The sequence below is a fragment of the Candoia aspera genome, chromosome 4 (assembly GCF_035149785.1).
Source record: "Candoia aspera isolate rCanAsp1 chromosome 4, rCanAsp1.hap2, whole genome shotgun sequence".
NCBI classification, from domain to species: Eukaryota; Metazoa; Chordata; class Lepidosauria; order Squamata; family Boidae; genus Candoia; species Candoia aspera.
Window position 1 is genome coordinate 24,497,082 of NC_086156.1, and position 13,099 is coordinate 24,510,180.

Here is a 13,099-nt window from a genome sequence, read left to right on the forward strand (position 1 = left end):
TATGCCTTAGAATTGTGTGTGAACACACCACACCCAGTAAATTGTACTGGTTCAGAACACAGAAATTTAGAAACTAAAGGAGGAACCCAGTGTAGTGAATTAATTAGCATAGATCCTTAAGCCAGAAATGTATATCTATTAACAGAAGCACTGTTAGAACAGAAAAAAAACTTACAAAATAATTGTCAGAGACTCAATTTTAGGTTTGATGGATTTCTAGTGGATCATTTGAAACTTATAGAGGGTAGCAGAGAGAAGAGATGGGCAACTGCAGCTAGCCAATATTCCTTCAGCTCACTATTAAAACCTTCTCACAACTCCAATATTTTGGGATCATGACAGAATATTACTTTGGAATATTCTTCCTAAGAGCTTCCCATGGCTTCTACTTTACAATCTTTTCAATGCCAGGTTCAGACATTTTTATTTCCCCAACTTCTCCAAGGTGCACATCCTCCAGCCTGCCTTGACATTTTTATTTGCTGCTGTATCATGATTATAGAATCTCAGCATTGTATTGCTTTAAATAATGTTATTACTATATTATTACACCACCCTAAAATCTGGTCTGATGAAGACATTTTAAAGTAAATTTATCAATGAGCAAAATAACAGTTCATGTACTATTAGCTACAGCTTCAGATATTTTTTCTCCAAATAAGAAGGATTTAAACTAGTTCTTACTTGCGACGGAACATTTCTGCAAATATACAACCGACACTCCAAAGATCAACTGGTGTTGCGTAACTGGATTGAAGCAGAACTTCAGGAGCTCTGTACCACAGAGTAACAACCTGCAAAACAAAGGTTAAAGCATTAGGAATATGGTATAATTACAGACATTCCCAAGAAGCAGGAAAATATGCTTTGTTTCCCAACATATGTTCCTGTATTTCTAGACTGCAAGCTTTGAAGGAGGATCTTTGTGGAATGTATCTACATAATTATTATATTATTAATCAGTTGTTTGATTTTTAGATTTTGTTTTATATTGCAAGTAAGGAAACATTTTAGTTCTCAGGATGGACAAATGTCGTTCTATAAATTTAAAAATGAAAAACATTAGAAATGCTTCCAAGTAAAGGATTTTAAAGGCTATTAAATGAAAAGTATTGGACAGCAATTATTCTGTTTCATCTTCCTTCATGTATTTATTTACATTAAGAAACAGATAGAGGAAACAGTAAAATTCAATGTTTAAGGACTGCACAATAAATCTTCGATCTGGAAGCACCACAGGAAATACAGTCTGTGACAGTTTTTCTGAGATGCACACATAGATAAAAGTTTGAAGAAGTTACAAATGAGAAGGGAAAAATACAATTGCAGAGTTGTTAAAGAGTTATACTGTTGAATTTAGAAATATTTTCCTAAATACGTTGCTTTTAATTAAAGTAATGGCATCAATCTCCTGGGAAAAATGTATTCCTCAATTTAGAGGTCATCTGAAATTAGATTAAAACATGCAAAACATATATAATATAGACATGAAGTAATAAATACAGGAAATGCAAGGACATTATTTAGTCAAATGGTCATATTGGCTTAAAAACTTACAGCATTTTGGTCTCATATCTGTTTTAGAAACAATTCAGTAATTTTAAGACAGAAAAAAAAAGACACTGCTAAATTTATGGCATAAGTGAAGACCTGTAAGCTGTTACTGCAACACGAACAGGATAACTTACTGTAGTTGATAGGTATCAATATTTAGTATTTAGGCTCGCTGAAATGACTGCTGAATGTAGAAGGCTGCATGAAAAACTTGAATATACTATTCTCTAGGCCAAATACACAGCCAGCACGAACAGATTTAGCTTTTGTCACATGTTTGAAATGGTGAGGACAAAAATAGGAAAATGGAGTTTATTTAAAATGAACAACAAGCAGACTTTAAGCCTCTGCTGAAAATAGCCTTCTTAAGAAAACTCTTCAACAGCTACTCCAGAGGGGGCATTTCCACTCCTCGGTTTCTTAATCACCTTCACTTCTGCCGGCCTCAGAATGCTGAGATCTCCCACAAGCCAACCTGTGCTCCCTCCAACTGGAAGCAACAGGAGAATGCAAAAAATCAGTATCCTGCCATCATATAAAGGAAGACAAAATACATTGCTAGACCCATCCACCAATCTAGCTTTTTAGTTTCTGTTGAGTCCATTTACCTTGCTGTTCCAGGAGGAAGGAAGGACAATCTGACAGCTTGAAATGAGGCAAAGCTTTCTAGCTGCAAAGCCAACTTTCCTATTGCATCTAAAAACCTTCCGCAAACTGCGATGGTGAACTGTAGCAATGTGCTTTTATCAACAGATGTAAACATGGCTGTATATTTCTGAGGTTGCTGGAGGGGGAAACAAATCCTAGTATCTACAGAAATATTGATTTCTGGATACTCAAGCTCTGGAAGGAAGAAGGAAAGAGGGAAAGAGTAATGGTTGCCTTGAACTGAGGAGTCAGGGGAGGGACTGGGGAAAGAGAAAATGGCCTACATGTAAGGTGTGTGGAGCTGTCGCACTGCAAAAAAGGAAAAAAAGCTTTCCTCTGGTTTTAAGCAAACTAGCCCAGAACAAGAAATAAGTTGACTCAGTTCCCCAAGCCAGCTGACATCACATGATCTGGAGCAGTTTCTGAACAGGACAAAGCTCACATGTGAGCAGGGCAGGAGAAGCATGATGTCCTTCACCAGTTCAACCATGTCGGAGATTCTATCCACACTACGGTTGCAGTTGGACAGAAAGCCCCAACTGATAAAACTTCTCAGTTTTCAGCCAGTGAAAAGTGAGAAGAAGGCACTAGTCACTGTTTTCTTCCTTCCCTATATGGAGATTCATGACCCTTGCATCTACAGGTGCAGTTGCTCAGAACAATAAAAACTTCAAAAGAAAGGACTGAATGCAACAAATAACCAGGAGAGAAACTGATTTCCGAAGTGCCTAAATTTATGAAGGCTGAACGCATTTTGGAAAGCAGTACAAATTATTTTGCTAGGTGAAATATAGAAAACCTCTTTCTCTTGAAACAGGTTCAAATAGAGAGTTACATTGTGCTTTTTTCCTTCTAGCTTAATGAAAATTAAATTTCTTTTTAGAAATTCAGGAAAAGATACAACTTCGCTGTTTCTAAGACTGTTCAAACTCTATGCCTTTATGGATGTCATCTAGAAGCAAAGTTTGCCACAACAAAATTCACACTAAACTGTTCAATATTCCATATCCATTCACATAAACCGTTTCTTTTCATGGCTTGCTGCAGAGAACAGCTAATATCATTCACAGTTTTTGTTTTTTCAATCTCTTAACATCTGAGGTTGCAATAGGTAGGGAACATTTCAGCAATTTACAAAGTGGTATAAAACGGGAAGGGAGAAGTTATGTGATTTGTCTCTTGTGAAGCCACTAGGTTCTCCTGATATTTATATTAACATATTCTGCAATATCCTCCATCAGGTGCCCTCCAGAGATGTTGGATTTCAACTACCAGAATCCCCAGACAAGGCCAGTGTTAAGGAGAACATTCTCTACTGCAAATGCTATGCTTAGCAGGGAGGGAAAATGACATTTTCACAGCACAAAATGATGCATTTTAAATGCTGAGAAAACATTCTTCCCCAAAACATGTATTGTTTAAAAAAAAAAAAAAAAGAATCGTATTCCCAAGAAAACTGATTGAAGAAAGCATCATATGGAGGAAAGATCTTGGAAATCTTTTATAAAGAATGGTTTAGGTAAAACTGCACATTAAGAGATCTACACAAATTAGCCTTCTGGATAGGGATGTTAGGGGTTGTATTGGGCACCAAACTGAGGAAGGCCGATCATCTGTAATGAATGCAATTGTCTCAGTATGTGTAATATATGTGTTTGATGTTCAAGGTGAGCAAAATGTGTCTGCTTGCGTTCAAGGAACTTGACTGCAAAGAATAACCACAGATAAATGTTCTTGCTACTAAGAATGCTCTCTTTGGGAAAAAAACCCTGATGATGCAATGAATCTGCATGATTCATTAAGAACATTTCCCTCTGCCTCATCCCTTTTTCACCAAGAAACCAAACAACTATTTATGGACATTCCATTCAGTTACAGAGAAGGAGAAATGAAAAATATGCTGAAGACAGGATATGGTGAATTCAACAACTATCACAGCACTTCCTCTTCGGAATTGTTTTTATTACCATATTTTAGTTATGTGAAACTTTTTGATAAAGGAAAAGCTTCATCTCCCCCACCCCCACCAATAACACAGGGACAAGCTGACCCAATGACAGACCTTAAGGACAAGATTTGGATTGAAAGGGAGCAAGCTGGTGCCCATGGTGATTAACATGAAATTTTTATGAAGATCTGCCCAGACATGAACTTCTGTTGAATATAATAGTTTATTTCTTTGTAAATATTTAGAACTGCAGTCTAAAAGTGCAAGCTCACTTTGATGGAATCAGTAGAAGTCATTCCATTAGCAATCAGTCATTCTTGGTTCTGCCTTCCTTACAGGAGTGAAAACTACTGTAACATAAACCCACATATATTGGCTTTGCTATTGTTTGAGACAAAAAGATTCTACTCCTTGATGAGATTACAGGCAGAAAGAAAGATAAAATAGAGATAATTTTATGTAAGCATGTTCCTACCAGCATGCCAGTTGACATTTGCTATTTGAATTAGTATTATCTACAGCTATTTCATTTATTACAAAAATGGCTGTTCAAATATCTGTATCTGATCCTGGAACTAATAGAGATATATGAAAATAGTGACAAAAAATCTTATTATCAGGGATAACAGTCCAAATTGGGCTAATGGACCTATCTTATTTTGTTGGGCTGATTTTGTAACAAATGAGCAATGCAAACAGTAACTCAAAGAACAAAGGAACAGATTCTTCTTTGGTTTTAATTACTTGCTTCATTGATGCCATTTGTTTACACTGCATCTATATTCCTATTACAACAGCCAATATTGTTAAAACAAGTACAATCAGAAGGGAAGCTGAGTCTTCTTTTGACCTTTAAGGATGATGGTGCATTCAATTGTTTAGCTGATATGCTTCAGGCTCTTTAAAGAATGATTTCATTTATAAAGATTTTCATAACGTTTTCTCATATGCTGTACTATTTATCCCTGTGCTGAGCCTGCAATGTGTTTACAGGTAGTCCTCACTTAATGACCATTTGCTCAGCAACCATTAGAAGTTACGATGGCACTGAATGAATGGAAGTTACGACTGGTGCTCAAAGTTACAGCTGTCGCAGCACCCCCCCCAGTCACGTGATTAAAATTCAGATGCTTGGCAGCCCAACTGCATTTACGACAGCTGCATGTGCTTCAACTCCCTCACCACACTCAGCTGACCTTTGCTGTCTTCTTCCTCCCGCTGAAGATGAGGTGTGCCTGGCCAAGCTACCTGCTGGCCTTTCATGATGCCTTGCAAGGCCTCATGAAGAGCCAGCAGCTGCCTCGGCCAGATACACATTGTCAGCAGTGGGAGGAAGAAGATAGTGAAAGTCAGCTGGGAGTGGCGGGTGGCAGCAAGGATAGGCGGCAGGGTAGCCAAAAGGGCAGAGATGGGGGGGATATAGGTGGGTGCGGGGAGTTGAAAACGAAGGTGAGTGCAGCAGGGTGGTGGAGCTTGCTGGACCTGGCTGGGGAGGAGGCAGTGGGAACAGCGCTGGCAGTTTGCACAGGGCAGGAAAAGCATGATGTCCTTGCCTAATGATTGCAATCAGGACTACTGGAACCACTGTCACTAAGAGGTGCAGTCATGTGATGTTTCACCTAATGACTGCTTCATTTAGCAACAGAAATTCTGGTCCCAATTTGGGTTGTTAAGCAAAGATTACTTGTAGCACAATCTTCTATATAAGGAATTCTCTTTTAAGTGGATGGTACTTCTTGATGATAAAGGGTTAGGGGAAAAACGGTTCTGTTTGCTTTACTCAGAGAACTCAAGACAGAAGAAGTATCTTGACATCCCTTTTGAGTCTAAATGTATAATACAGATAATTTTATTATTTATATTATATAAATATAATAAATAATTATATAATTATATATATTTATTATATAAATATTTATTTATTTATTACATTTATACACCACCCATCTCACTCTAAAAGTTGGGCGGCTTACAGATAAAAGTCATAAAACGCCAATATAAAAATACAAAAATTACTAAAGATAGAAAAAGATAGAAAAAAGAAAACCAAAAGGCAGAAAGAGCATCTCCAAACCACCAACCACCCCCAGGACTGCCTATCACTTTTAGATCACCAACTAGTTGGCAGAGCCAGGTCTTAACACTCTTCCTGAAGGCAGGTATAAGGATATTGAGGGAGAGCCTATGTTCCTGCAATACTCCTGCAGCTGAATGCCTATATATATGAATATGAATATGACTGGGTTTGGGTAAAAACATAGTGGGGAAATTGAGGAGGAAAAAGATTATCTCTAACCATACATTTAGACTCAAAAAGGATGTCAGGATACATTTTCATACATAAACCACAAGCTCTATTAAAAAGAAATCAACAGAAGTTATATTCTTCAATAGGTATTTAAATTCCAGTATTTTCAATACAATTAGAAGATCATTCACCCCGCCCGCATGTCCACCTGCCAGGAAAACTGGCTGTCCACAGAGCCTAATGTGTGATTCTAACATGGCTCTGGCCTTGCCTGGGCATGAAGTCTCATCCCTTTCTTCTCCCCTTCTTCAGGCAAAGCAGGGATGATGTGAGTTTTTGGCTTCACTGTAATGTGTGTGACAATCTGACAACAGGTTCTCACAAACTGGAAAAAACTAGGTAACTGCCCTGATGCCCTCTTAAACGTGCTTACTAGGAAGAAGTGACACTGACTTGCTCTGTAAGATTTCACCCTCATTTGTTGTTTTTAACAAATTGGATTTTTATCTTACTCTCCATACCGAAGACCATCTTATTTTCTTGACTGCATTATTCAAAAATGTTTAGTATCGCTCTTGTCAGCCTAATGGTTATTTACTGTTGTTCTAAAATAAGTTAGAACTATTAACATTTTGTCTAAATTGACCCATACTTGTCATTGCTTTCACTAACTTTAAGCAATATTCCTAAATGTAAGCTACATTTTCTTTTTATTAGTTATGTGAAAACAATCCAACCTAAGGTTATCCTTGGAAAGCAAATTTCATTTTATTTATGTTTTTGTTTTTTTCTGAAATCCTTTGAATTTTAAATCTAGGCCAGATTTAGTATATTGGATCTTCCTCCTCAGTAAATTTTGATATGATGGCAATATAGTGGCAGAAATTACTTCATGATACAGTGCATGAAGATTAACATTTCAAATATATTTCCATCTGCCATATAATTAAATGTGTCTCTGTACAGAATACAAGTAAATATTATTGTAATATTTTATTGTAAAGCGCCCAGAGTCCCCCATTGGGGGAGATGGGCGGTGATATAAATTTAATAGATAGATAGATGAACTATGGAAAAATAGTTGGGAAAAAGGAATGAACCAGTCAAATAAAATCATTACAATTATTTAGTATATGTTGTGCAGTAGTTTTTAATTTCACATACGATTATTCTTAGGCTACTTTTAGTGTAAAGTGGCATATAAAAATAACATTACCGAACAAAACAGTAAGGTCAACAAATTTATGGATCTTCAGGACCTTTCAATCTTTAAAAGTAAGTATCTTAGTGTATCAAACTAAACAACAGAAAAATAAAGAAAAAAGGGCTTCTGTACACGACTGCATTAATGCGATCTAACATTAAAATTAAAAGTTAGACTATGTTGCTTTAAAGTCCTTTTCCTTTTTTTTTTCAAAAGTCAAATACTTACAACCAATACATATCAACACTGCTGTAAATCAGATGTAGATTTACCTTTCCAGTGTTATAAGTCCTTATGGCCATCCCCTAGGTATGCAGTGTCCCCAATTCCTAATCTCTTGATAGATTCCAAACCCTGGGGATATAGCCAAGATATGCATCCTTGAGATGATGAATCTAAAGTAATATTAACAATCCTGCTGTCATCCCCAAATGTGGCAATTATAGGACAAGCCAGGCAACATCAACGTTCCAACGCCTGTATTGTCTCTCCAACAGCAAGGCATTCGCAGCCAACCTTTACTAAACATCCTTTGCTGTGGCCAATAAACACAAACAAAAATTGCTGGTGTGTTAATTTCACTTCAAGATCAAAGGAGATTGAGATGCTGAAAGCAACTTCCTATTGATTTTACAAGAGGAGGACATTCAAACTCATCATTCTACCAGTTTTAGGGGGAAAAAAATACTGATTTCTTCCAATTTCTTTAAGTAAGAAGATATTGACTGAGGAACTCAGGTGATTCCTACAAAATCTCTATTAGATGTGGAATTTCAGAAACAGCAATTGCATTAGTACCAAATAGTCAAAACACCTAATAGCTTAAGTTGAATAAATTGCCAAGGAGCATGATGGTATGCATCAAACTCATTTTTAAGTTTAATAATTTTTAACTTCACTAAAATTTAATTGATTCAAAGTAATAATATTGTAAAGCATCCAGTTTATCTAAAGAATAGATTTAGCAGCTTTGGGGGTAATCCCATAACATGTGCGTTGTTAATAGCCCCTGCCCCCCAAATCAAAATTATAATAATGGTCAAAGAATTTCCTTATGTATAGGTATTTCACAGCATTAAATGTATATGTTGAAATGGATTCCTGAACAAACAGAATCTCCAAGTTTGTTGGATTTCTGTGTGGGCAAAAAGTAGCTTTTCAGATTGAGCCCAAAAAGGAACTGAATTCTGAAATTCTTTCTTCTAGCCAGTATCTGAAGCTAAAACACTCAGTTATAAGCCTGAAAATGTAGAAAGTTATAACCACCTTTCCCAATAAACATCTCTAACTGACACAAATGAAAATCTTTCACTATTACTGGGAGGTACCATGATCACAAAGAATGTACTATAGGAAGGGTTTTCTAAATATAAATCAGGCTTGGAGTTTAAATTCATCTCAGTCATATTATCTCACTCCAGAGGAATTCTTTTAATGTGCTAAAATAAAGGATTAACTCAATTTTGCCAATTTAAAAAGCCTCCCAGGAACCTTTAAACAAAAGAATAGAGACATAACTTAAAAACTAAATTTCAAGCACAACTACCATGTCACTAGGAACTAGTAGAAGCAAACCTGATTTTCTCCAATTTATCAAATAAACTGCGCTTGTGTGGTGCAGAGAGGTAGGCGGCAGCATTGCAACTCTCTCCATGACCCAAGTTCGATCCCAGCGGAAGCTGGATTCTCAGATAGTTGGCTCAGGTCGACTCAGTCTTCCATCCCTCCGAGGTCGTTAAATGAGTACCCGGCTTGCTGGGGAAGGTGACGACTGGGGAAGGCAATGGCAAACCACCCCACTATAGTCTGCCAAGAAAAAGTCGTGAAAGCAGCGTCCCTCCAAAGGGTCAGACATGATTTGGTGCTTGCACAGGGGACTTTTCACCTTTCACATCAAATAAACAGACCAAACTCACTGCAAAGAAGGGAATTGATAAGGGAAGGTTATTCCGGGATACCAAAGTTACTACTAAAAAGGATCCCTGCTTTGTACTTGCTAATCTAATTATTTCCAGGCAACACTGCTAAAGTTCAGATTTTAAAGGTAAAAAGAAACACTTCAATCTAGACTCAGAAATCCACAGGGAATTACTGTAGTTGGTAACATGTAACCAACCAGCAAGGGCATCTGCATGGGGTATGTGTGTGTCAAAAAGTCAAGATGGAGGCTGTGATTGTGAGATTCCAGCCAGCCTCTGACTCAGAAAATGGAACTCTTTATGGGTCAGAGGGGGAAACAGAAACTTACTGGGCTAAAACCGGGAAAGCGAAACCCATAGATGAGTCAGCAGCGCAGGAAAAGTCACAGACGCTGATTGGTCAGTTTTCAGAGGTGGATTTGAATCCACCAATCAGTGCGCGCGAACGACGGGCAGAAAAGCATGTGAAGGAGAAGGCAGCATGATTGGCTGCAGAAGGGAATACGGATGCAAAAGATTGGCATAAAAGGCAGACACGCGAGGAGCAAGCTGCCAGAGACAACCGATCCTTCCAGCTCACAGTTCCAGCAAAGAGTCCTTACCCGCGTCAGAAACCACATCTGTAACCAGAGGGGAATCAGTGCCAGTGTTTCCTACTGGAGTGAACTTGGATCCTGCATCCACTGCCAGAGGATCTTCTCCTTGCCAAACCCAGTAGCCTCAGTCTCGCATCCAGCTTCGGACCTCTGCTTCTTCCTTGTGTGTATTCCAGGAGTGCTTCCAGCCTTACTTCGAGTTTCCAGCCATGTCCAGAGTGTCCAGTCCAGTCTCGTCATTCTTCAAGTCCTCAGCCTTGCCTTGAGTCTCCAGTTCAGCCGTGTCGCATTTCTAGCTCCCAGCCTTGTCCAAAGTCTCCAATACAGCTTCGTTGTGCTTTTGACCTTCAGCCTTGCCTTGAATCTTCAGCCCAGCCTAGCGCGCCCTGGTTACCTGACATTGCTCAGGAACTGTGAATTGGGTTTCCAACCTTGCCTAGGACCTGTGATCCAGTCCAGTCGTGTTTCAAGCCCTTCACCTAACCCAGAACCTCCAGCCCAGCCTAGTCGTGTGCCTAGTCTCCAGTCCAGTCTGGAATCTCCAGCCAAGTCTAGCCTTGCTTCGAGTTCTCAGCCTTGTTCCGGGTCTCCAGTCCAGCCTGAGTCACAGAGTTCAGTCTAGTTCTGTCATTAGAACCAAGACTTGTCCAGTGGGTCCAGTTTGGCCTCGCCCAGCATCCTGGTGCCAGCCTAGTTCAAGTGGTATTCCAGATCATGATCATTCATTCCCAGTTCCAATAGTGCCATGTGCCCTAGCTTCTTCCAGCCTCTGTCAGTGAATCCTGCTCCGCTGTTTTACTACCATCTCCTTCTGCAACCTTCCTGGTTTCCTTGTTGCTACCCAGTTGGTCTTGATCGAAACCAGTCTACTGCTTGATTCTAAGGACTTATAAAGAGTGCTTTGATAATAATTCTGCCTGGCTGCTTCATAGTCTGAACAGGACAGTGATCACACAATAGAAACCCTCCTCTTTTTTCATGCATCACATGCACACTTATGTGTAAAAAGAGGGCAGGACTTCAGTTGCATGCTCATGGCCACCATCTTGTCTCCTCCCTGAAGACATCCCTGCCAACCAGCCAACCTTCCTATGTATACCCTACACCTGTTAAATATTCTAAAATGTCTTTAAATGGAGACCCATATAGCAGAAATTATAGTAATCCAGCTAATGTGTCATGAATATTTATTTGATTTGATGTCACCCAACTCCATGACTCCAGGCAGCTCACATTACACCAGAGAACATTAAAAAAATGTAATAGGAAACAACAAACAACTGCATGAATAATTGATGCTCATTTAGGCTTCCAAGGGGAATACATAACTATTTAAGACCACCTGCAAGTTTCTCTACCCACAGAATCTTCATAATATCTGGATTAAGGCTCAGTTTGTTTATCTTCATTCTTCCCAAAACATGTGTGTCTTGAAAAGAAAAAAAAAGTTATAAAAAGAAGTTAAACAGAAAACCTATTTCCTTTGATGGGTAAACCAAAACGTTAATCAGAATGTGTTATACTTCTAGGAAGTCTAACTTTCTTAGAATGCTAGTGCAGCTTCAGAGTATTTATAGGTATATCCGTTCTCTCTGTATATATGTGGGTGCATATGTAGTTGGTTTTAAATAAAGCCTTGTGCATTGAACACATGTATGCAGCTATTATTCCACAGAGTAGGGGCAATAGAGTTCCTAATCAAGTGCTGGTCACAGGGTAGGTCAAAAGTCGAACTGGGCAACCCACAGTATAGATCTGTACAGCCTCCTGGAGTATTAGGATACTGGCAAGTCAAAACGTGCCAGGACCTGACTCTGGGCTTGATCAAGCAAGCAATATTAGCATGTCCTCTAAAGGAAAGATGGACAAACTTTTAGGTGATTGCAGTTAACATTTTGGGGGATGTTCAAGGCTGCAATCAGTGGATCAGACTCACTCTTTCCAGTGGGGGGACCATGCTACACATCCATTCAGGATTTGGGTTCTCTATTTTTGTTTTGTGTTCTATTTCTAGTTTTCAGGAAATCTGGTTCTCTATAGATTATTTTATGTAGTCTGGAGCATTCCCCACCTTAAAATGGCAAGAAATTATGCTACAGATTGTTCAAAATTGTTGTTGGAAGAAGTTCACATGTTGCTCCAGGTCTTATGCCCATCCTTGCTTTAGTTGATGCAAAGGATTCACCAGCTTCGATCTGTTATCAGATCAAAAGGCAGTTTAACCATTAACAATGTACTTTATGCCATAAAGGAAGTGTTATTTTTATACAGGTTGGGAAAATAAATTCAGTTACATTTGACAAACAAGAGAGATCTTGATAAAAAGGAAAGACTAATTACTTCAAAATTTATATTGATAAATTCCTTGGGATTGTTACTGAATAGGATATGTTTTACAAATCCAAGCATGATGTATGAGATTTGTTAATTTGCTCTTATAACATCATACTACACAGGGAAGGATAGATTTATATACGAATATATGTCTCAAATTAAAGATAATCTATGGGTCCTACCTCAGCGCTTGATTTTAGCCAAATTATGATCCTCTCATCTAAAAAGAAACTAGATTCACACTATGCACTAAACCATAATGTGGTTTATTTGGCTTTAGCATGTTGCATGAAACCAGCATGCAGCAAACTTCCCTATAATTCAAACCTGGAGAAACAGCTTTTCTGTAACAGCTTCTGTACGATTCTTGTTCTGCTACATCTAGAATTCTAACAGTTCAGCCATTGCTTTTGAAATAAAAGACAGTTCATTCATGTGTGACTGAGAGACTGACTATAATTTCTTTCTGAAAATCTCCTTCATTTCAAAGTTGAACAGTCAAAGATGAATATGAAGTGCCAGTGAATGTTCAAGGTAAAAAGTACTTTCATGTTTCTAGTTCTCATATCCGAGGGCACTACATCTAGCTAAAGGACAACAAGATAAGAATGATATTGCTAGTTACTAACAAATACCAGATAAAAGGAC

General features: G+C 38.3%; 2 protein-coding genes and 1 long non-coding RNA gene across 6 annotated transcripts in view; all 3 read right to left on the bottom strand.

Annotated features, from left to right (window-relative positions):
• The window catches only part of HEPACAM2 (HEPACAM family member 2), a 268,902-nt gene that overhangs the window by 95,460 nt on the left and 160,343 nt on the right, over positions 1-13,099 (bottom strand). The gene's annotated exons all lie outside the window — the stretch shown is intronic.
• LOC134497748 (uncharacterized) overlaps positions 1-13,099 on the bottom strand; it is a 110,939-nt gene that overhangs the window by 32,079 nt on the left and 65,761 nt on the right. The gene's annotated exons all lie outside the window — the stretch shown is intronic.
• The window catches only part of CDK6 (cyclin dependent kinase 6), a 103,624-nt gene that overhangs the window by 30,899 nt on the left and 59,626 nt on the right, over positions 1-13,099 (bottom strand). For all 4 annotated transcript variants that reach the window (XR_010067939.1, XM_063303628.1, XM_063303627.1 and 1 more), the window contains exon 5: positions 685-794. Coding sequence is in view for 3 of the 4 variants with exons in the window: in XM_063303628.1 (XP_063159698.1) it covers positions 685-794 (110 nt within the window). In the remaining variant the exon portion in view is untranslated. The remainder of the gene's footprint in view (positions 1-684; positions 795-13,099) is intronic.